We start from the raw sequence: 23,414 nt of genomic DNA on the forward strand, positions 1-23,414 counted from the left end.
GATTGGTATAAATGTGAAATTGTCCCCAGTGTGTAGGGTAGTGTTAGTGTGCGTGGTTGACCGATAGTCGGTGCGGACTCGTTGGACCGAAGGGCCTGTTTCCACGCTGTATCTCTAAACTAAACTAAACTAAAACTAAAACTAAATGGCCATGATAACTTTGAAATAGAAGACAGACACAAAATGGTGGAGTAACTCAGTGGGACAGGCAACATCTCTGGATAGAAGGGTCTCGACCAGAAATGTTGCCCATCCCTTCTCTCCAGAGATGCTGCCTTTTATGTTGAGTTACTCCAGCATTTTGTGTCTATCTTCGGTTTAAACCAACATCTACAGTTCCTTCCGACACATAACTTTGAAATACCTTTATCAAAGATATGTAACAAATAACTTTATTGAAAAGTGCAGTGACTTAACTACCTCTGTATTAATGTAAGGAAAGCAGTTCCCTTGCATTCACTGATGAACAGATACATCAGTATGAAGAGGGGCCCCGACCCAAAACATCACCTGTCCATTCCTCTACAGATGCTGTTTGGTCCGTTGAGTTACTCCACCATTTACTCCAGCACTTTGTGTTTTGCTCAAGATTCCAACATCTGCAGTTCCTCCATCTCCATGGATTTGATCTATTATTTTCTCTTTTTTTTTAAAAAAGGTCTGTTACCAACATAACTCACCAGTATCAGGCTACAGGTCTCTTCACCATCAGTGTTGAATGCGCCACTAGTGAATGGCATGTGACAGCCCAGAAAATGGTCTCAATCCAACAGCCCATCAGTGGTTTTGGAATCATCAAGTGCTTCAATGCAAATCAAACAGAAGATTGCACCGTTCGATATGGAGATCCACTATGGATTCAGCTTGTGGTTGAAGCAGGTACAGCTCATCTTTCATGAGTACTGGTATGAATTTAAGTGATTTTATCCTTTGGTATAAATAAATCTTCCCGTCAACATCATTCAGAGATTGTACAGTTCTACATGGAGATCAAGAGGACGGCACAATGGTGCAGCAGTAGAGTTGCTGCCTTACAGCACAGAGACATGGGTTCAATCCTGACTACGGGTGCTGTCTGTACGGAGTTTGTACGTTCTCCCTGTGACCATGTGGGTTTTCTCCAGGTGCTTCAATTTCCTCCCATTCTCCAAAGACGTACAGGTTTACAGATTAATTGCCTTTGTTAAAGATTATAAAGATCCCTAGATTGTAGATTAGTGTTCGTGTAAGGGGATCGCTGGTCGGTGCAGACTCAGTGGGCCAACGAGCCTGTGTCTGTGCTGAATCTCCAAAATCAAACATGAATTCACCTTGTGGTTGAAGGCAGCACAACATATTTTTCATGAACATCCGTCGGAATTTGTGTGTTTTTATCTTTTAATAGAAATAATGTTGCCCGTTAACATAAGTTACGATGCAAGGGGAACGTTATTGTAGGATTGTGGTTACATTACTGAATCCAGCTGTCTGGCTTAATGTTCTCTGGTGCTCAGCTGGGGAAGTTTAATTTCAATTAATTGGACAAATCAAGGATAATAAAAAGCTTTGAAGATGGTCCTGATACTCCCAGAATGTTGTGAAAAAACCCATTCATTAATATCCTTCAGGGAAAGAAACCTTCTATCCTGTCAAGTCGCTTATCCAGATTCTATGCCCACAGCTATGAACTGTGCTCAGAAGCTATTATGTAGTCATCACCACTTTTTCTGGGATGGAAACATAATATTAGGTAATAAATGAGTTTACCGCTGATGTCCATATTCACAAAACAAACAAAATGTCCCAGTGCCCTGTGTTGCAGGATCCAAATAACTCAAGAGTTTAGAGATACAGTGTGGAAACAGACCTTTTGGCCCACTGAGTCCGCATTGACCAGCATATACTAAACACTGTCCGACACATTGGGGACAATTTTTACAATTAACAGAAGCCAATTAACCTACAAATCTTTCGAGTGTGGGAGGAAACCAAATCACCCGGAGATAACCAACGCATTCACAGGGAGAACGTACAAACTCTGAACAGACGGGACCCGTAGTCAGGATTGAACCTAGGTCCCAAAGAGAAACTTCCTACTCATCTGAGTACTGCCCTGGAATGTCAGATTAGACCTTTATGTCAATTTTTCAGTAATGATATTTGACTTCCCCCCTCCCTAACGCCAACTTTTTAATTCAAAGGTGGGAGTCCTATCAAATGAGCTATCTAGGTTTGAAATGAAGAGTAAGAGATAAGATCCAGGTTATATAAACATCAGCAACTGTGGATGTATTTCAAATCATTAGTCAAGGCTTTTGGATTACAATGACAACGTCACCCAATTTACCCAATTTAAACAATGGGAGTAACGGTACAGCTAGTAGACCTGTTGTCTCACCGGTCCTGCATTCAGTGTTCAATCTGATGGTGGGTGTGTGGAATGTACACATTCTCTTTGTAACGACATGGGTTTTCCCTGGATGCTCTGTCTTCCTGCTGCATCCCAAACACGTGCAGCTTGCTGGGGTAATTGGCTACAGGAAGTTACCGTTAGTAAGTGATAGAATCTGGGAGGAATAGATAGGAATACAGGGAGAATAGGTTACAATGAAAATTGGCGGGGGAATGGGATTGTTTTGTGAGCCGGTCTACACTCAATGGGCCAAAGTGGATTCCTTCCATGTCATTATGAAATATAAGATATGTTTAATGCTATTAAAACTGTCCAATTAAATAAGCCGAGAGTAATTGTTCAGGTTTCCGCTCTTGCAGGTACAAACGTAACCTATGTTATGTTAGCTGGAACAGTCGCCCTTCATACAGTCACGGCCGTCCAGGGAACTGTCCCTCAGAATGTCACAATGGACAATGCCACACAAGGGCTGATAGGTGCAGGTGCACACCAGATAACCATCCTCGCAAAGAACAACGTCACAGCTCGAGAGATATCTCGGAATATTACAGTTCAGTTTGTGGAACCAATCAAGGGTTTGCAAGCTACGGTAAACTCCGCAGTTTTGGAGCTTGGGAGCGATCTGACGATTAACATCTCTGTGTCCCACGGAGCCCCAGTGGAGTTACAGTTTGAATTCATCGGTCCAAACGAGACCTTCTCTGAATCCATTGAGAATCCTGATGGTAATGTGGGAGCCTACTGCCTTCCAATGAACTCCGAAGGTAGCTAACATTTCTTTTAGCTGAATAATTTTAACAGGACTCTGCACTTACTGAACTATTAACCACCTTTGCTTCTGCAATAAAGATTAGGATGATACAGCTAGTAGACCTGTTGTCTCTCAGGTCCTACATTCAGCGTTCAGTGTGATGGTGGGTGTGTGGAATGTACACATTCTCTCTGTAACGGCATGGGTTTTCCCCGGATGCTCTGGCTTCCTGCTGCATCCCTGGGATACATTTGAGTCAAGAAATCAACACAGTGTGATTTATTTAAACAAATGTCATAGTTCATACTGAGACAATTGGCTTGAAATCATCAAACTTTGGTCTCAAATTATACCATTTGCCTGGAGGATAAACGGAAAACTAAGCAAATAATGTAAAAGCTAATCACACCTGTTTTCTGAGATTTCTGTCAGAGACCACAAGAATTCCCTTTGACTCAGACAATGGACAATAGATGCAGGAGTAGGCCATTCGGCCCTTCGAGCCAGCACCGCCATTCAATGTGATCATGGCTGATCATCCCCAATCAGTACCCCGTTCCTGCCTTCTCCCCATATCCCCTGACTCCGCTATCTTTAAGAGCCCTATCTAGCTCTCTCTTGAAAGTATCCAGAGAGCCGGCCTCCACTGCCCTCTGAGGCAGAGAATTCCACAGACTCACAACTCTCTGTGAGAAAAAGTGTTTCCTCGTCTCCGTTCTAAATGGCTTACCCCTTATTCTTAAACTGTGTGTGGCCCCCTGGTTCTGGACTCCCCCAACATCGGACCATCAACTTTAATAATGTTATGACTAAATCTTCCTTTATGCTCTTGAGGAAAACACCTTATTTATCATCAATTAGCCATTCACCTTAATATTGTCAGTGAAATCTAGAAATTACCTGTTCACCCCATTTATACTGACTTTCCCTTTGTTCTCTATCCATGCACAGGTGTGTTTCTGGTTCAGGGGAAAGCTGTCAATGCTTTATCTAGCATCAGTTTTAATGTTGGTAACATCACTGTTGTGGCACGTACTTCGGCTCTGACACCTCATGATAATGATGGTAGATGTAAGTACTCTTAATTTTTTTTTTTGTTTAAAAATAACATTGGAAATTCTACAGCTTTCGATCTCCTTCGACCTTCTGGCCTTCCTGAGGGCTGCCCATGGACTATAGCTCTACAACTCTCCCCTCTCTACATTTAGTAGCGGGAAACTGGAAGGTGGTAGCTTTATGCCGGTCCACCACCGATTTGCTGGCATATGGTGTTCCGGCACTTCTTGTAATCCGGACAAAATTACAAGAGAGCACTTGAGTTAGCGGACAAAGGAAATTTGTGGAGTGAGATCTGACTGAAGAGTAAATCAGATTCGAGCGGCTAAATGGTGCAGCACTGATCTTCCATTCTCCAACTAAAAACATTTACCATCCCCCTACACCTCTCAAAGTCTGAAGTTTATTCATAAGTCTATGAATAATAGGCCGAATGGCCTAATTCTGTTCTCATCACTTTTGACCTTATGACCTCATAATTCAGCTCAATTCACAAGCAGTGGAATCACAAGTGACTGCAGATGCTGGAATCTTGAGCAAAAGCCAAAGTCCTGGAGGAACTCAGCAGTCAGAGAATGGACAGACAACATTTTGATCCCAGGTTCGATCCTGACCTCGGGTGCTGTCTGTCTTTGAGGAGATTTCACGTTCTCCCTGTGCGTTTTCTGCAGGTGCTCCGGTTTCCTCCCACGTTCCAAAACGTGCGAGTTTGTAGGTTACTTGGCTTCCGTAAAAAAATTGTCCCTGGTGTGTGGGATAGAACTAGCGTGAACGGGTGACTGTTAATCGGTGGGCAGAAGGGCCTGGTTCCACCCTGTGGAGAGCTTCCATGCTCTCAAAAACTAAAACTAAAAAACAAGTTCTTGCTAGTGAACACAGATGAGAAATCATGGTTGTGACTGTTGTTGGTGAAACAGGAAATGAGATGGTAAAGGGCCTGTCCCACTTACGAGACTTTTCAGCGGACTGTCTGCGACCTTCAAGCTCGGAGGCACTCGACTGAAAATCCGCGAGATGGAAAGATGCGGAACACACACACACACAAACACATCACAAAGGCGGGGGCCAGGGAAGGTGGGGGAGCGCTGTCTGAAATTCACACGGTGCAAAGCCAAGGTGATACCCGCGATGAACAGGAAGGTTAAAGACGGCTAGCACAGTGTACGGTAAGTCATTTAAAAGAGCGAGGAGGGGAGAAGGGGGGAGAAAGGGGGAAGAAGGGGAGAGAAGGGGGAGGAAGGAGTGGAGACACATTTTAAGAAGTCAGACAACTTTTAATAAGCCAGAGATACACAGCTGTGAAGTTTAACGGACCGGTCGGTTTTAATTGGTTCTGAAAACTCGTGCTTACGTTTTTTTCCCCCAATGAGACATTTAAAATGCCCGGACAGCAAAGGAGATTTCCTACAACTACCTCGACTGCCTACAACCACATGGCGACCCCACTACCACTGCACTACAACTTCAAAAGTATCGATTTTCCACATGGCAACCAATTTTTGGTCGCGGAAAAATTTTGAACATGTTGAAACATTTTGGGCGACCATACTGAGGCCGCGCATAGTTACCACCATGCGGGAACTCCTCTCGACCATGAAGGAGATTCACCAGAGACCATCTACGAACATGTGGCAACCAAGTGGCGAGCTTGTGGTGAGCGCAGAGTCTTCTAAACTCGCCAATAAGGTCGCCTCAGTGGGACAGGCCCTTAAAAACATTTCACAGCGAATATTAGAGAATACATTTTGGAGGATACTATGATATAGTTTTACCAGCTCCCTTTTTTTTGCTGGCAACAGTAATAATTTTTGTTCCTTGAGTGTTTTACAAAGTGCAAAAAGATTAACTTTTTTGAGAAACATAGGTGCAGGAGTAGGCCATTCAGCCCTTCGAACCAATACCGCCACTCAATATGATCATGGCTGATCATACAAAATAAGTACCCAGTTCCCGCTTTTTCCCCATATCCCTCGATTCCGTTAACCCTAAGAGCTAGATCTAACGCTCTCTTGAAAACATCCAGTGAATTGGCCTCCACAGCCTTCTGTGAAAAAGATTTCCATAGATTCACAACTCTTTGTGGAAAAAGTTTTTCCTCATCTCAGTCCTAAATGGCCTACCCCTTATTCTTAAATTGTGACCCGTGGTTCTGGACTCTCCCGACATCAGGAGCAATTTTCCTGCATCTAGCCTGTCCAATTCCTTAAGAATGTTATATGATTCTATAAAATGCCCTCTCATCCTTCTAAATTAGAAACTTAGAAACATAGATAAATAGGTGCAGGAGTAGGCCATTTGGCCTTTCGAGCCATGGCTGATCATCCAAAATCAGTACCCCAATCTTGCTTTTTCCCCATATCCCTTGATTCCTTTGGCCCCAATCTTGCTTTTTCCCCATATCCCTTGATTCCTTTAGCCCCAAGAGCTAAATCTAACTCTCTCTTGAAAAACAGAAATTCCAGTGAATAAAAGTCCAGAATACAATTCTTTCATCATATGTCAGCCCTGCCATCCCGGGAATTAAACTGGTAAACCTACGCTGCACTCCCTCAATAGCAAGAATGTCCTTCCTCAAATTAGGAGACCAAAACTGCACACAATACTCCAGGTGTGGTCTCACCAGGGCCCTTTACAACTGCAGTAGGACTGCCTTGCTCCTCTACTCAAATCCTCTCGCAATGAAGGCCAACATGACATTTGCTTTCTTCACTGCCTGCTGTACCTGCATGTTTACTTTCAGTAAAACATCTTCACTCCCTTTATTTCTGTTTCTTTGGCAGCTTCAAGCAATAAAACCAACGATGGAGCTGACATACCTTCACCACAAGTAAGCAAAGTTTAGAATTCAAGATGTAATTATTTTAAAATAATTGGAATGAAAATACGTATCAGTTAAATGGTCTAACGATCCGTTATCTCCTGTTCAACTCGGACTATGGAAGTATCCAGCTGCTCACCTGTGGAATCTGCCTCTGGTCCAATAAATGACGCAGTCATAGAGAAGCAAATCTGTACCAAGTATCCAAATAACAAACTAATCCCATTCAAACAAAAATTCACAATATAACATGATTTTTAAATCTCACTGTCATGAATTTATATCCCAGATGGAAGGAATTTAATGTTTAATTCCCATCAATTAATCTAGAAACATCCACCCAAAATATCATCAAATTATTGTTTTTTGCACAATACATGTGACTCAAACGGTTGTGAATATTTAGTTTAAAAATAAAAAGCAATTTGGAGGGAGAGAATAACACAAAATATAGACAATTTAGACGGCTTATCTCCAAAAAAAATGGGCATTTTAATCATTTTGCTTCTGGAACGCGATCGATTAGAATGTTGCATTTGCGGTGAATTTGAACCCCATATCGGCAGGAAAAACACTGCCGCTTCGTATGGGGCCCAAATCACATTTTCACTTATTGAGGATTGATTAAAGTCATCCCAAGTAGCAAGTTTATATGTAAATTAAACGACTTACACCGTGTTTTGTCCCGTACTTGAGATCCGTCACGTTGTAGGCGTTGACGGCGTTAGAAGTAGCTTTTTACTTTAATCCAGCGATTAAATTGTCCAGCGATTAAATTTTTTTTTTTTTTAACATATTGAGAACAGAAGTCCGGTCGATTTTTCATGAGCAGCTGGCAGCCCGAGGAAATCCGCCTCCGACAGGCAGGAGAAAACGGCATTTTAATCCCACCCCCCCCCCCCCCCCCCCCCCCCCCCCCTCAAAGGCACCAAAGTCGCGCACACGGCCAGTGGCAGAACTGCAGCGCTGATGAAGGTAAGTTTTGTAACATCGTTACTAATTGGCCTCAGCAAATTGGCCCTCAGTGTGTAAGGAATGGATGTGCGTAGAATAACATAGTGTGTACGGGTGATCGATGACTGCCGTGCACGCAGAGGGCCAAATGGCCTATTTTCATGATGTATCTTTTAATCAATTCAATCAAACCCATTGCATGACTTCAATGGGAGCTCTTTGAGGTAGATCATGACATGTGTGGAGCCAATAACACTATACGTAATAGTTGTGAATTTTCTCAAAATCATAACCATTCTCTATTGAATTTAACAAGGATTTTTGCCACAGTTATACTGCAGTTAAAGTGAGTAGCAGAGCAACTCCAAGCTAATTTCAGAACCATAATATTATTCTTTAAGTTAAATGCCAATTCATCAATCATTACTAGCAACTTTTTCAACTTTGTCCAATATTTTAGCAACCTGACCAATGATTTTTTTTTCTCTCAGACCCATCCAAAGACAGAAGCTGGTGAAACTCTCCAACTGGACTCTCTTCAAGCCAAGGTTACAGGTAGTCGTCTGGAGGCAGCAGATCCATTTTCTCAGCTGCTTCTGAGTGGGAGGAAATCGAGGAACAATGACGAGCATGACTACAGTAAAATGGCTTTCCATTGGTCGTGTGGTATGTTATTAAATCATTCAAAACCTCAGAGTACACTTTTAGTCAAAGCATTTTATATGTATATGAAGGAACTGCAGATGCTGGTGTAAACCGAAGATAGACACAAAATGCTGGAGTAACTCAGCGGGGCAGGCAGCATCTCTGGAGAGAAGGAATGGGTGACGTTTCGGGTCGAGATCCTTCTTCAGACTGGTTAGGGATAAGGGAAACGAGAGATATAGGCGATGATGTGAGATTCTGTCTGTCCCCATAGACCGAGGTACAATGAGAAGCTCTTTGTTGCGTGCTATCCAGTCAACGGAAAGACTATACATGATTACAATCGAGCCATCCACAGTGTACAGATACAGAATAAATGGAACAATGTTTAGTGCAAGATGATAACCAGTAAAGTTTCATTGCAGATAGTACGAGGGTCTCCAATGAGGTAGATGGTAGCTCAGTACCGCTCTCTAGTTGTTGATAGGATGGTTCAGTTGCTGATAACAGCTGGGAAGAAACTGTCTCTGAATCTGGAGGTGTACATTTTCACACTTCTGTATCTCTTGCCTGATGGGCCGGGGAGAGAGAGAGTGGACGGACTGCGACTCATCCGTGATTATGCCGCTGGCTATGCCGAGGCAGCGTGAGGTATAGATGGAGTCAATGAAAAGGAGGTTGCTTTGTGTGATGGTCTGGGCTGCACTTAGATGGAGCTGTTCCCTAACATACTATAATGCGCCCTGATGAAAAGCTTTCTACGGCGCATCTGTATGCATGGTGAGAATTGTTGAGAACATGCTGAACTTCCCTAACCTAGTAGAGATGTTGGTGTGCTTTATATGAGGTGTTGGCACACAATAACATCTCATGAACAGCAAAGAACAGAAAAGTTGGCCTGAACAACTTTAGAATGGAAATGGAGCCTTCATCCATTTGCTTCCATTTTAAAGATTAGTTACTCCATTAAATGATGGTTTCATCTATTTGTAGATGGGAGTGGGGAATGCATCTATATTTTCCTCCTTCCTCCTCATCGTTCCCCACACTAGACCACCTATCTCTCTCCTCTCTTTCAACCCCTTTCTGCTAATTTGCTTTCTAATTTACTTTGTCTGTCGACTCTCCTTGATTTAGCTCATTGAATTCAGGCATCGCTGAAATGCACCCATTCTAAGACACTACTCCTATCCTTATAGTGACCTCTTGACAGGAGCACCTTGGCATTGTCCCTATGGTCCCCATGCACAAAGACCTGGACCCTCACGAGCACTATCCTTCAGCAGCCTGTCCATTTGTGAACGGTCACTAACCTTTTACCAATCCAGCATCTATTCGTTCAGTACCAACACCCCCCAATAGCTTGGAGTATTGCTTGCACTGTGGTTTATCGCTTTAGAAGTTGGCTTCAGAGATCATACTCACTCCACTAAATGGCAGTACTCTAAGGGGCAGTACAGTGGTGTAGCAGTAGAACAGCTGCCTCACAGCGCCAGAGATCCAGGTTCGATCATGACTACAGGTCCTGTCTGTACGGAATGTGTACATTTCCCCTGTGACCGCGTGGGTTTTCGCTGGGTGCTCCGGTTTCCTCCCACATTCCACAGACGTGCAGGCTTGTAGGTTAAATTGGCTTCTGCAAATTGTAGAATTGTCCCTAGTGTGTAGGATAGTGCTAGTATGTAGGGTGATTGCGAGGACTCGGTGAGCCGAAGGGCCCGTTTCTGCGCTGTATCTCTAAACTAAACGAAGCTATGATCTTGAGACTAATCATGAGAAAACATTGTGTTGAAACTGCAAGTGTCTATTTCAGCAAAATGTTACACAAGGGTACCTGACAGTGTTGCTCTGTGAACATTGCCATTGAAGATTTGTTCTTTTATGAGTTTCGCAAACATTAGGATGACCCAAAATTCTGTTTTAATGAACATAAAAGATAGTAATTCAATTCTTTATCTCCTTGAGAAGTAAAATTGGAGCTGAGAGAAAAGTAGATCTTAAAGGAATCAAGGGATGTGGGAATAATGCTTCACCTCACCAGAGTCCCAGGTTCGATCCTGACTATGGGTGCCATCTGAGCGTAGTTTGTATGTGCTCCCTGTGACTGCGTGGGTTTCCTCCCACACCCCAAAGACGTGCAGGTTTGTAGGTTCATTGGCTTCTGTAAATTGGCCCTGGTGTGTATAGGATCCAAAAATGGGATAATAAGGAACCAGTGTGCGGGGTGATCAATGGTCTGCGTGGTCTCGGTGGGCCGAAGGGCTTGTTCCCACGCTGTGTCTCTAAACTCAACCAAATACAGGGAATCGGCCAGAATCCAGATTGGCCAGAATCGTCTTGAACAGAGGGAGCGGGAGAATAGCCCACTCCTGTTTGTTTTTCTCATGCTGGACTGTCAAGGGTTTAATATGAGGATGCATATTACTGAGTTTTAAGAGTAGGCCTAATAATTTCAATTGATTCCCACCCTGAAAAGGATGGAGTGTGTCCTCTATCTTTACAATATCTTTCTCTCTTCCTCACTAAGGGGCGTGCTGGCCATTGTGGAACATCTGTACAAGGAGCGGCCAAATGAACACCGACCAACAGGATCTGACCATCATCCCCGCCTGCCTACCTCCACCTAACTCTTTCATTTCTGTCAGGTTAACTGTAAGTGCTCCAGGCAAAACGAACAGCACAGCCGAGAAATGCCTGGTCCTCAACAAGGGGGGCAAAAGAGGATTGGATGTCAGAGTCAGGTATGGATTGGAGCTTACCCTGGTGATAAACTAGTGAACAAGGTCATTTGATCCACTGTTCCGTCGCAAATGACAGTGGAGGGACAATTTGTGTGTGTGTTTGCAACATTAACCCTGCAGCCAATGCACCAACAACGTTGTCATTTTATTATGTTCGTATCCATGCATAGTTCTAGGCACTTCCAGTCTATCTCTCTATGAGGAGGAATTTCTTTAGCCAGAGGGTGGTGAATGTGCATTTCATTGCCACAGACAGCTGTGGGGATAAAGTCATATCTTTAAGGCGGCAATTGACAGATTCTTGATTAGTACGGGTGTCAGGGGATATAGAAACATAGAAACATAGAAATTAGGTGCAGGAGTAGGCCATTCGGCCCTTCGAGCCTGCACCGCCATTCAATATGATCATGGCTGATCATCCAACTCAGTATCCCGTACCTGCCTTCTCTCCATACCCTCTGATCCCCTTAGCCGCAAGGGCCACATCTAACTCCCTCTTAAATATAGCCAATGAACTGGCCTCGACTACCCTCTGTGGCAGGGAGTTCCAGAGATTCACCACTCTCTGTGTGAAAAAAGTTCTTCTCATCTCGGTTTTAAAGGATTTCCCCCTTATCTGTGACCCCTTGTCCTGGACTTCCCCAACATCGGGAGCAATCTTCCTGCATCTAGCCTGTCCAACCCCTTAAGAATTTTGTACGTTTCTATAAGATCCCCTTTCAATCTCCTAAATTCTAGAGAGTATAAACCAAGTCTATCCAGTCTTTCTTCATAAGACAGTCCTGACATCCCAGGAATCAGTCTGGTGAACCTTCTCTGCACTCCCTCTATGGCAATAATGTCCTTCCTCAGATTTGGAGACCAAAACTGTATGCAATACTCCAGGTGTGGTCTCACCAAGACCCTGTACAACTGCAGTAGAACCTCCCTGCTCCTATACTCAAATCCTTTTGCTATGAAAGCTAACATACCATTCGCTTTCTTCACTGCCTGCTGCACCTGCATGCCCACTTTCAATGACTGGTGTACCATGACACCCAGGTCTCGCTGCATCTCCCCTTTTCCTAGTCGGCCACCATTTAGATAATAGTCTGCTTTCCTGTTTTTGCCACCAAAATGGATAACCTCACATTTATCCACATTATACTGCATCTGCCAAACATTTGCCCACTCACCCAGCCTATCCAAGTCACCTTGCAGTCTCCTAGCATCCTCCTCACAGCTAACACTGCCCCCCAGCTTAGTGTCATCCGCAAACTTGGAGATATTGCCTTCAATTCCCTCATCCAGATCATTAATATATATTGTAAATAGCTGGGGTCCCAGCACTGAGCCTTGCGGTACCCCACTAGTCACTGCCTGCCATTGTGAAAAGGACCCGTTTACTCCTACTCTTTGCTTCCTGTTTGCCAGCCAGTTCTCTATCCACATCAATACTGAACCCCCAATGCCGTGTGCTTTAAGTTTGTAAACTAATCTCTTATGTGGGACCTTGTCGAAAGCCTTCTGGAAGTCCAGATACACCACATCCACTGGTTCTCCCCTATCCACGCTACTAGTTACATCCTCGAAAAATTCTATAAGATTCGTCAGACATGATTTACCTTTCGTAAATCCATGCTGACTTTGTCCAATGATTTCACCACTTTCCAAATGTGCTGCTATCCCATCTTTAATAACTGACTCTAGCAGTTTCCCCACTACCGATGTTAGACTAACTGGTCTGTAATTCCCCGTTTTCTCTCTCCCTCCCTTCTTAAAAAGTGGGGTTACGTTTGCTACCCGCCAATCCTCAGGAACTACTCCAGAATCTAAAGAGTTTTGAAAGATTATTACTAATGCATCCACTATTTCTGGAGCTACTTCCTTAAGTACTCTGGGATGCAGCCTATCTGGCCCTGGGGATTTATCGGCCTTTAATCCATTTAATTTACCCAACACCACTTCCCGGCTAACCTGGATTTCACTCAATTCCTCCAACTCCTTTGACCCGCGGTCCCCTGCTATTTCCGGCAGATTATTTATGTCTTCCTTAGTGAAGACGGAACCAAAGTAGTTATTCAATTGGTCCGCCATATCCTTGTTCCCCATGATCAACTCACCCGTTTCTGACTGCAAGGGACCTACATTTGTTTTAACTAATCTCTTTCTTTTCACATATCTATAAAAACTTTTGCAGTCAGTTTTTATGTTCCCTGCCAGTTTTCTTTCATAATCTATTTTTCCTTTCCTAATTAAGCCCTTTGTCCTCCTCTGCTGGTCTCTGAATTTCTCCCAGTCCTCCGGTATGCTGCTTTTTCTGGCTAATTTGTACGCATCATCCTTCGCTTTGATACTATCCCTGATTTCCCTTGTTATCCACGGATGCACTGCCTTCCCTGATTTATTCTTTTGCCAAACTGGGATGAACAATTTTTGTAGTTCATCCATGCAGTCTTTAAATGTCTTCCATTGCATATCCACCGTCAACCCTTTTAGAATTAATTGCCAGTCAATCTTGGCCAATTCACGTCTCATACCCTCAAAGTTACCTTTCTTTAAGTTCAGAACCATTGTTTCTGAATTAACAATGTCACTCTCCATCCTAATGAAGAACTCAACCATATTATGGTCACTCTTGCCCAAGGGGGCACGTACAACAAGACTGCTAACTAACCCTTCCTCATTACTCAATACCCAGTCTAAATAGCCTGCTCTCTTGTTGGTTCCTCTACATGTTGATTTAGATAACTATCCCGCATACATTCCAAAAAATCCTCTTCCTCAGCACCCCTGCCAATTTGATTCACCCAATCTATATGTAGATTGAAGTCACCCATTATAACGGTTTTGCCTTTGTCGCACGCATTTCTAATTTCCTGTTTGATACCATCTCCAACTTCACTACTACTGTTAGGTGGCCTGTACACAACACCCACCAGCATTTTCTGCCCCTTAGTGTTTCGCAGCTCTACCCATACCGATTCCACATCGTGCAAACTAATGTCCTTCCTTTCCATTGTGTTAATCTCCTCTCTAATCAGCAACGCTACCCCACCTCCTTTTCCTTTCTCTCTATCCCTCCTGAATATTGAATATCCCTGGATGTTCAGCTCCCAGCCTTGGTCACCCTGGAGCCATGTCTCCGTGATCCCAACTATATCATAGTCATTAATAGCTATCTGCCCATTCAACTCATCCACCTTATTACGAATGCTCCTTGCATTGAGACACAAAGCCTTCAGGCTTGTTTTTACAACACTCTTACCCCTTATACAATTTTGTTGAAAAGTGGCCCTTTTTGATTTTTGCCCTAGATTTTCCGGCCTGCCACTTTTACTTTTCACCTTGCTACCTATTGCTTCTACCCTCATTTTACACCCCTCTGTCTCTACGCTCACACATTTAAGAAACCCTTTCCCTTTAACTCCATCCTCCACTAGCCCATTCGACACCCCACCCTCCTTATTCAGTTTAAAACCACCCGTGTAGCAGTGGCAAACCTGCCTGCCAGAATGCTGGTCCCACACCTGTTAAGATGCAATCCGTCCCTTTTGTACAGTTCCCCCTTACCCCAAAACAGATCCCAGTGATCTAAGAATCTAAATCCCTGCCCCGTGCACCAGTTCCTCAGCCACACGTTCAGGTCCCGTATCTCCCTGTTCCTGCTCTCGCCAGCACGAGGAACTGGAAGCAAATCAGAGATAACAACCCTGGAGGTCCTGCTTTTTCCGAGCTCTCTAAAGTCTCGCTGCAGAATATTCGTCCCCTTCTTTCCGACATCGTTTGTGCAGACATGCACTACCACTTCCGGATGTTCACCTTCGCCCTTGAGGATTTTCTGCACTCTGTCCGTGACATCCTGGATCCTGGCACCAGGAAGGCAGCACACCATCCTCGCATCCCGTCTGTTGCCGCAGAAACCCCTGTCCGTACCTCTCACAATGGAGTCTCCTACTACAATGGCGTTGCCTGCCTTAGGCCTTTTTGGTTTTGGCTCAACAGCCCTATTCGCATCACAAGCCAGTCCGCCGCCCAGTGTAAACACCTCTTCTGTCCCGACAGCTTCTAAGTGGGTGAACCTGTTCACAAGAGGTACAACCCCCGGGACGTTGGCACTCCATGCTTCCCTCCCGTTCTCACTGTCTCCCACCTTCTCTCTTCCAGTACCTTAGGTGTAACAATCGTACTGTAGGACTTGTCGAGGAACGACTCCGTTTCTCAGACAAACCGGAGGTCATCCACTTGCTTCTCCATGGGGAGAAGGAAGGAGAATTAGGTTGAGAGGGAAAGATAGATCAGCTGTGATCGAATGGTGGAGAGGACTTGATGTGCCGAATGGCCAAATTCTGCTTGTATAACCTATGAACTTATTGTCCCTGTGGTATAGTAATTCTCTGACGATCTTCTGCCCAACTATTCAGAAATCCCAGGGGTTTAGCATCTGACTCAACATATGATGTTTGCCTTGCTCCTTTTCAACACTCTGGGGTCCAGTCTCCTACACTCCCCTTCATGGGTTGGGATACTTCCTCAGATTTTCAGCTCAACATATGATGTTTAGTTCCCTCCATCCCTTTAAACTCGCCATGGCCTTGTCTCCTACACGCCCTTACAATTCAGAAGAAGGGTCTCGACCCAAAACGTCACCCATCCTTTTGTGAGTTTCTTCCAGAGATGCCACCTGACCAGCTGAGTTACTCCAGCACTTTATGTCTATCTTCGGTATCTACCAGCATCTGCAGTTCCTTACTACACCATAAACTCTGGATTATCAGAGTTTACCGTCATTTAAAAACACAGAACATTTATGACACAGAAGTAATCCACTGGGCCCACAGTGTTTGTGTTTGTTGAAGCACAAGAGATACCAAACTTAATTCTGCCCATTCCTTTTGTTCATTAACTCCTCTGCCAAAAGAAATGTATTTCTTATTTACTCCCTTACTTGACTTCACTTAATTTCATACACCAGTTAACCCTTCCTCAGTCTCCTCTGTAACACAGAAAACAATCATAGTTTATTCATTCTTTCCTCAGAGCTAATATTTTCCATTGCTGAAAACATTCTCATGTGTCACCTCCACACTTTCTCCAATTCTGATCTGATTATATTTCCCATACAATGAACCTGTTTGTTATTTTCAACAATTACAGTTTTCAAAAGACATTTGGACAGATATATGGATAGGAGATGTTTAGGGGGACATGGGCTAAGAAAAAGCAAATGGGACTAACCCAGAATGCCAACTTGGTCGGCATGGACAAGTTAGGCCGAAGGGCCTGTTCCGTGCTATATGCCTCAATGACACCATGATAACAATCTCTCTTCCTGCAACTATAGAAAATGTAGTCTCCTCCAGACTGCCATCATTGAAATCCTCTTAAAATGGCTGCTTTCAGCTCTAGACTGCATTGTCGTAATTCCATTGCTGTCTTTGTTCACCACTTTAGTTTAGAAATGAGTTCACAATGAGGCATTCTTCCTGGTTTATAGTTTATTTTTTTAATTTTTAAGTTTTCTTTCCGAGATTTATCACCTCCATACTTTCATTTGGAAAGATGGTTAATGCTGACCACATGCTGATGGGAATGAAAGTTGAAGGGGCCCAACCAGCATGGGTTGGTAATACCACACCAGGAACCGGAATATTTTAAAGTCCACTCATAGTGTGCAGTGCAGGAAAATAAATAATGAGGTTACTCCTGCGTAAAGAGCACAAACCGCCAGTCTGAAGAAGGGTCTCAACCCGAAACATCACCCATTCCTTCTCTCCAGATATGCTGCCTGTCCCGCTGAGTTACTTCAGCATTGTGTGTCTATCTTCAGTGTAAACTAAAGATCCTATAGCAGAGCATCTGCAGTTCTTTCCTACAATCTACTTTTCTCCCTTGATTTATTAATCCAGGAAATGATAGACCAGTGAGCCACACATCAGTGGTAGGGAAGCTATTGGAGAGGGTTAGGGTTTACTGGTATTTGCAAGAAAATGTGCTAATTATGGACAGTCAGCATGGCTTTGTCTGGGGAAAGTCATGTCTTACAAACTTTATTGAACTTTTTGAGGAGCTGACAAAGGAGGTTGGTGATGGTAGGGCAGTGGTTATTGTCTATGTGGACTTTAGTAAAACAAAGAAACAAAGGGATTCATGGAAGGCTGATCCAGATTATTAAGATGCATAGGATCTATGGGGGTTCGGTATAAGTTCATAAACTTATGAGAGGCATAGATAGGATAGACAGTCATCTCATAATAATTTTCCCATGGCGGAATGTCAAATACTGGAGGTCATAGTTTAAAGTGAGAGTGGGAAAGTTTGTGGGAAAGAAGATATGAGGAGCAAGCTTTTACAGTGGTAGGTGCTTGGAACACGTTGCCAGGGGTGGTGGGGAACTAGATATGTAAGTGGCATTTAATATAGGCACATGAGTTCGCAGTGAATAGAGGGATATGGATCGTGTGCAGGCAGACGGAGTTATTTAATTTGGTACCATGTTCAGCACTGCCATTGTGGGCCGAAAGGTCTGTTCCTGTGCTGTATTGTTCTGTTGCCAATATTATCTTAGTGGTGTGAGCATAATTAAGGGAAAGACGAGAAATATGACTTCATTTATTTTGAAACGGCAGCCAAAACATGGCAAAATATTTAAAGTAATATTTTGGATAATTTGAATTATTGACTTGAAAGTGGCGTGTGGTCTCTTCCAGATGTGAGAACAACTGCAATCCTGTTGATCCTTCAGAAAATGTGACATTGACTGTCTCTTGTCAAGAATGCAAGAATTCAATCAAATATAATTGGTACAGGGTTAAACCTTCTAACTCTCAGGTAAAAGAAGCAAATCAAAGTACTGTGTATTAACATGCAGAATGTACTGTACTTCCAAACGTTTGACAATAGACAATAGGTGCAGGAGTAGGCCATTCGGCCCTTCGAGCCAGCACCGCCATTCAATGTGATCATGGCTGATCATCCCCAATCAGTACCCCGTTCCTGCCTTCCCCCCATATCCCCTGACTCCGCTATCTTTAAGAGCCCTATCTAGCTCTCTCTTGAAAGTATCCAGAGAGCCGGCCTCCACTGCCCTCTGAGGCAGAGAATTCCACAGACTCACAACTCTCTGTGAGAAAAAGTGTTTCCTCGTCTCCGTTCTAAATGGCTTACTCCTTATTCTTAAACTGTGGCCCCTGGTTCTGGACTCCCCCAACATTGGGAACATGTTTCCTGCCTCTAGCGTGTCCAAGCCCTTAACAATCTTATATGTTTTAATGAGATATCCTCTCATCCTTATAAACTCCAGAGTGTATAAGCCCAGCTGCTCCATTCTCTCAGCATATGACAGTCCCGCCATTCGAATGCTTTTCACAATCCATTGATATGCATTTTTTATACTTTAGGTCAACCTGCCTTCTGCTTGTAACATCAAACAGCAAAGTAGTGCTTTGGAATCATTGGCATTGATGAAGGAGAATACAGACACTCTGGTTTTGGGGAAAGAGGAATTGGCTAAGTATGGTCCAACATTTAAAGTGAGGGCAGTGGGTAAGTTGAATTTATCTTGCAAGCAACCAGAACGGCTTTTTTAAAAGTATTGAGGTTATAGATCACCTGCTTCGAACCAAACTAACCAAGAGTGAAGCAGCCCACATTATGGGAAAGACATGTTAAATAAACTGAGAAAATATTTGCCTGCTCTAAAATTGCTAACTAGTCACATGAACAATCGAATGGTGACCCAGTGTTGCAGCTGGCAGAGATGCTGCCTCACAGCGCCAGAGACCTGGGTTCGATCCTGACCTCGGATGCTATCTCTGTGGAGTTTGCATGTTCTCCGTTTGGGTTCCTCCTGGTGCTTTGGTTTCCTCCCACATCCCAAAGATGCGCATTAAGCTTGTAGGTTAATTGGCCTCCGTAAATTGCCCCTAGCGTGTAGGCAGTGTACGAGAAAGTGGGATAACATACAAATAATATTAAGGGGATGATCAATGGTAAGTGTGGAGTTAGTGGGCCGAAGGGCCTGCTTCTATGCTGAGGCTCTTTTTTTTTTTAAAGGAAAATGCATCAAATTCTCTGATCTAAATGAAATGTGAATGATCATTCACAACTTGTGAGTCTGGTTTACATGTGAAAAGAAGACTCAAAAGTTGACATTCATGTTGCAGCCCTCTAAAGTTAACTCTGAATATCACAGCAAAGACATGGATGCGATGGCATGTACAAAAATGGGTCAGATAGATTACTGACATACCTGGTATTATATTTTGTTTTTCCTATTTTAATGTCCACAGAAGCAAGAGGCTGTTTGGCCCATTTATCCAGTGCTGTTCCTGCCATCATCTCCTGTACACTTCCTATGTGCACCATACCTCATCACTGTCCCAGATAAAATTGACCTTTGCAGTTGTTAATGTCATCCTACACTGGGTTTTATTGTTGTGATCCTCCCAAGAGCCTCGTTTGCAAAAAGTCCCAGCCACCACTTGTTGGTGACCCAAGTCTAGTTGGTTCAACGGCTGTAACTTGAAGACAAAAAGAAAAAATATATTTGTTGAAGAATTTTTGTTTGCTTTAGAAACTGCATTACAAGATGAGCTAAAGAACGATATTGGAAACTATCCTAAACTATGATGCATGGTGTTTTATCTCAGGGATAAGTGGCTATGGATGTTACAAATACAATGATTACATGGTTAGTATGGTGCCTCCACTGCCAGTGCCATCCTGCGATGTTTCTCCTAACGAAGGTTCAGCCGTCTCCACAGAATTCAGCATCAAATGCACTGTTGCCTGTGGCTCAAACTCATCCTGCAACTCTTCGGACCTTACCTACTGTTTCTTTGTGAAACCAGGTAATAATCATTGGGCTCCCTCGAAAAATGCTTTAAAATTCGTCCACATGTGCAAACATAATTTACTGTGAGCAAACTTCAGGGAGGCATGCAAAATATGCCCTAAGCACAGAAACATGTGATTGGAATAGTCACCATGCACTGAACTAGTTGATGAATTTTCTCTTTAGTGGAAAATATTCCAGCCACTTTATCTTTTTTGTTTCCTCATTAATCACTCGTGCTCTTTTCATAACGTCTGGGGTGGGTAGAGTTGCAGAAACTTTTCAGATGGTAAACCCAGAAATATAGGGGTCTCACAAGTGCTACGGAGTTCAGTGGCAGACAATATTTTTAATTCGTTTTCCCACTTGTTTGCCTGTCCACTGAACATCTTAGAAGGCAGCATGAGAATAGTTCACAGAATTGCAGAATTGTTGCTGCACAAGAAGGAAATACCATGTTGCCTACTCCCACTCCCAGTGGGAAAAACTAATCAATGCCTTTGAAGACACAAGGGAGCAGGGAAAAGGAACTACTGTATCAGTGGCAAACAAACTGTTGGTGGAACTCAGTGACACAAGAGAGTGCAGATGCAAGAATCTTCAGTGCAAAGAAAACTGCTGGAACTCAAGTGGATCTGGCAACATCTGTGGAGGAAAATGGACAGAGGCAATTTTAGGTCATGTGCCCGTTTGCCTCTACATTGCTGCCTGAACCCACTGAGGTCCACCAATTCGCACAAGATGGTAAGAATTAGATTCAGGAGTAGGCCAGAGATAGACACAAAATGCTGGAGTAACTCAGCAGGACAGGCAGCGTCTCTGGAGAGAATGAATGGGTGACGTTTTGTGCTGAGACCCTTCTTCAGTCTGAAGAATCTGTAGTTCCTTCCTACACATCAGGAGTAGGCCATCTTGTCACTCAAGCCTGCTCCACCATTTATCATGAACTTAGTTCCATTTACTGGAGCACCACAATATCCCTGGATTCCCTTCACATCCAGACATGTGTTGCTCTGTGTGTGTTTTGAATGAATTCTACACTAATCTCAATTACCAACACATGCTCCATTGCCTTCTATGCCTTGCAGATTCAAGTACTTGGCTGGATTCTTCCTAAATGTGTGAGCGTTCCTGTCACTGTTGTCTCCCAAGGCAGGACATTCCAGATTCCAGCCACCCTCTGGGTGAAAAAGCTCTAGCTCAGATCCCCTGTAAACCACTAAAGCCTGACACTAAACCAAAGCCTTTAATACAAATGTTATGGAGAAAGATTTCCTACTATCTTCCCTGTCTATACCTCTCATCATTTGGTGTGCCTCCATCAGAACTTCCCCCTTAACCATCTCCAGTCCAAGGAGGAACGTACCCAGACTTACGAACAGGGAGACACAAAATGCTGGAGTAACTCAGCGGGACAGGCAACATCCCTGTAGAGAAGGAATGGGTGATGTTTCGGGTCGAGACCCTTGTTCATTTAAACCAGCATCTGCAGTTCTTTCCTATATAGGTTCTTTATTGTTATTATAACTTGTAAACATGTACAACAAAATTAAAAATGCCAACCAGTCAGTGCAACATTCACACATTATCTAAAAGCTAACGATACGTAAAAGAGAAATATCTGAAATAAACAACTAAAATAAATAACATGAAAAAAACAAGCATAAACACACAACCATACATTCTTCTGTCGATTGCACAATCCCTTTGGTATGTAGCGCACCTGCGCTCATTTGGTGGCTATATTAAGTGTAGTTATTGCTGTGGGATAAAAACTGTTTTTGAGTCTGCTTGTCCTTTGTCCTACACTTATGAACAGGGAGATGTGGTTCATTCTGAATGTCAACATATCCTAAACTTTCACCATTTGGAAAATACTCAACTTTTCTGTTTTGTGCACCAATATGGATGACCTCACATTTTTCCACATTATATTTCATCGCCCCTTCATTTAATTTGTCTATATCCTATTGAACATCCACCTATAACATCCATTCCCTGCTTTCAATCCCGCCTAGTTTTTTATCAGGAGTCTTTGAAATATGATATTTGGTCCACTCAGCCAAATGATTGATTATAACTCCCTCTTGTCACAGCCTATCAACCTAAGAGAGAAACAATTCCCAATCTGTGCCATGACATTACCCCAATTCCATTAGCTCTAACATTGTTTGCTGACCTTCTGTGTGGGACTTTATTAAAAGCCTTCGAGAAATATCAAATATACTGCATTGACTGGTCCCATCTAATCTGCAGCACAGTGGCACAGCGGTAGAGTTGCTGCCTTACAGCACTTACAAGCCAGAGACCCGGGTTCGATCCCGACAACAGCTGCTGTCTATACAGAGTTTGTACGTTTTCTCCGAGATCTTCGGTTTCCGCCCACACTCCAAAGATGTACAGGTCTATAGATTAATTGGCTTGGTGTAAATGTAAATTGTCCCTAGTGTGTGTAGGATAGTGTTAATGTGTGGAGTGGGCTCGGTGGGCCGATGGGCCTGTTTCCACACGGAATCTCTAAACTAAACTCAACTAAACTATTCTACTAGTCACATCTTTGGAGACCCCAATGAATTAAGTCACACTTAATTTTCCTTTCATATATCCTTGATGACTTTGTTTAAAATTATTATTTATTTCAATGTGGAAATATATTTCAGTTATCCTTTCAGGCAGTAGGCAGTGCTTTGCAGATTACATGGCTTTCGATGTCTTTACAGATTTTCCTTTACACTGTGGATCACAGCCAATACTGCCACCCACATACCTACCACTGGGAGACTCAAAGAATAATGACCAGCTGAATATCATAGTGACCGTCAGCGATGGGTTGGGATCCTCAACTAGCGTTATCATTGCAGTGATGGTATGTTGTGTCTTTCACTTCAGGGAAAAGAAGAATTCCCAGAAAGAACTATGGATTTCCAAACTTAGCAGATCATGTTGATGGTTGGAAAAGGTGTGGGTGAGGAGGGTGAAGAATGACTGTAAATGGTTGAGATCGTAAATCAAATATGTACAACAACAAATACTCATCCTAAAAGTTGGACCTAGTCTGAAAACATTGACTATTTCCGTCGCTCAGGCGCTGCCTGACCTGCTGATTATTGCTCGCATTTTTTAGACATTGTTTTATGAGGCATGTTGATCAGCATTGGCAAGTTGCACAGAAGGGCCCGTGTCCACGCTATATGACTCTATAACGTCTGAGGAATAAAAATGGGAGAATGTTTAAGCTGTAA

The 23,414-nt window shown here is 43.3% G+C and overlaps 1 protein-coding gene across 1 annotated transcript in view; it reads left to right on the forward strand.

Moving 5' to 3' along the window:
- Positions 1-23,414, forward strand: part of pkd1l2 (polycystin 1 like 2) — a 124,230-nt gene that overhangs the window by 24,244 nt on the left and 76,572 nt on the right. Inside the window, exons 6-15 of the mRNA XM_033036508.1 lie at positions 659-879; positions 2,752-3,156; positions 4,095-4,214; positions 6,962-7,026; positions 8,463-8,637; positions 11,144-11,357; positions 18,047-18,167; positions 18,737-18,881; positions 19,988-20,188; positions 22,893-23,038. Coding sequence (XP_032892399.1) covers positions 659-879; positions 2,752-3,156; positions 4,095-4,214; positions 6,962-7,026; positions 8,463-8,637; positions 11,144-11,357; positions 18,047-18,167; positions 18,737-18,881; positions 19,988-20,188; positions 22,893-23,038 — 1,813 coding nt within the window. The remainder of the gene's footprint in view (positions 1-658; positions 880-2,751; positions 3,157-4,094; positions 4,215-6,961; positions 7,027-8,462; positions 8,638-11,143; positions 11,358-18,046; positions 18,168-18,736; positions 18,882-19,987; positions 20,189-22,892; positions 23,039-23,414) is intronic.

This window comes from Amblyraja radiata, chromosome 17, assembly GCF_010909765.2.
Source record: "Amblyraja radiata isolate CabotCenter1 chromosome 17, sAmbRad1.1.pri, whole genome shotgun sequence".
Taxonomy (NCBI): Eukaryota; Metazoa; Chordata; class Chondrichthyes; order Rajiformes; family Rajidae; genus Amblyraja; species Amblyraja radiata.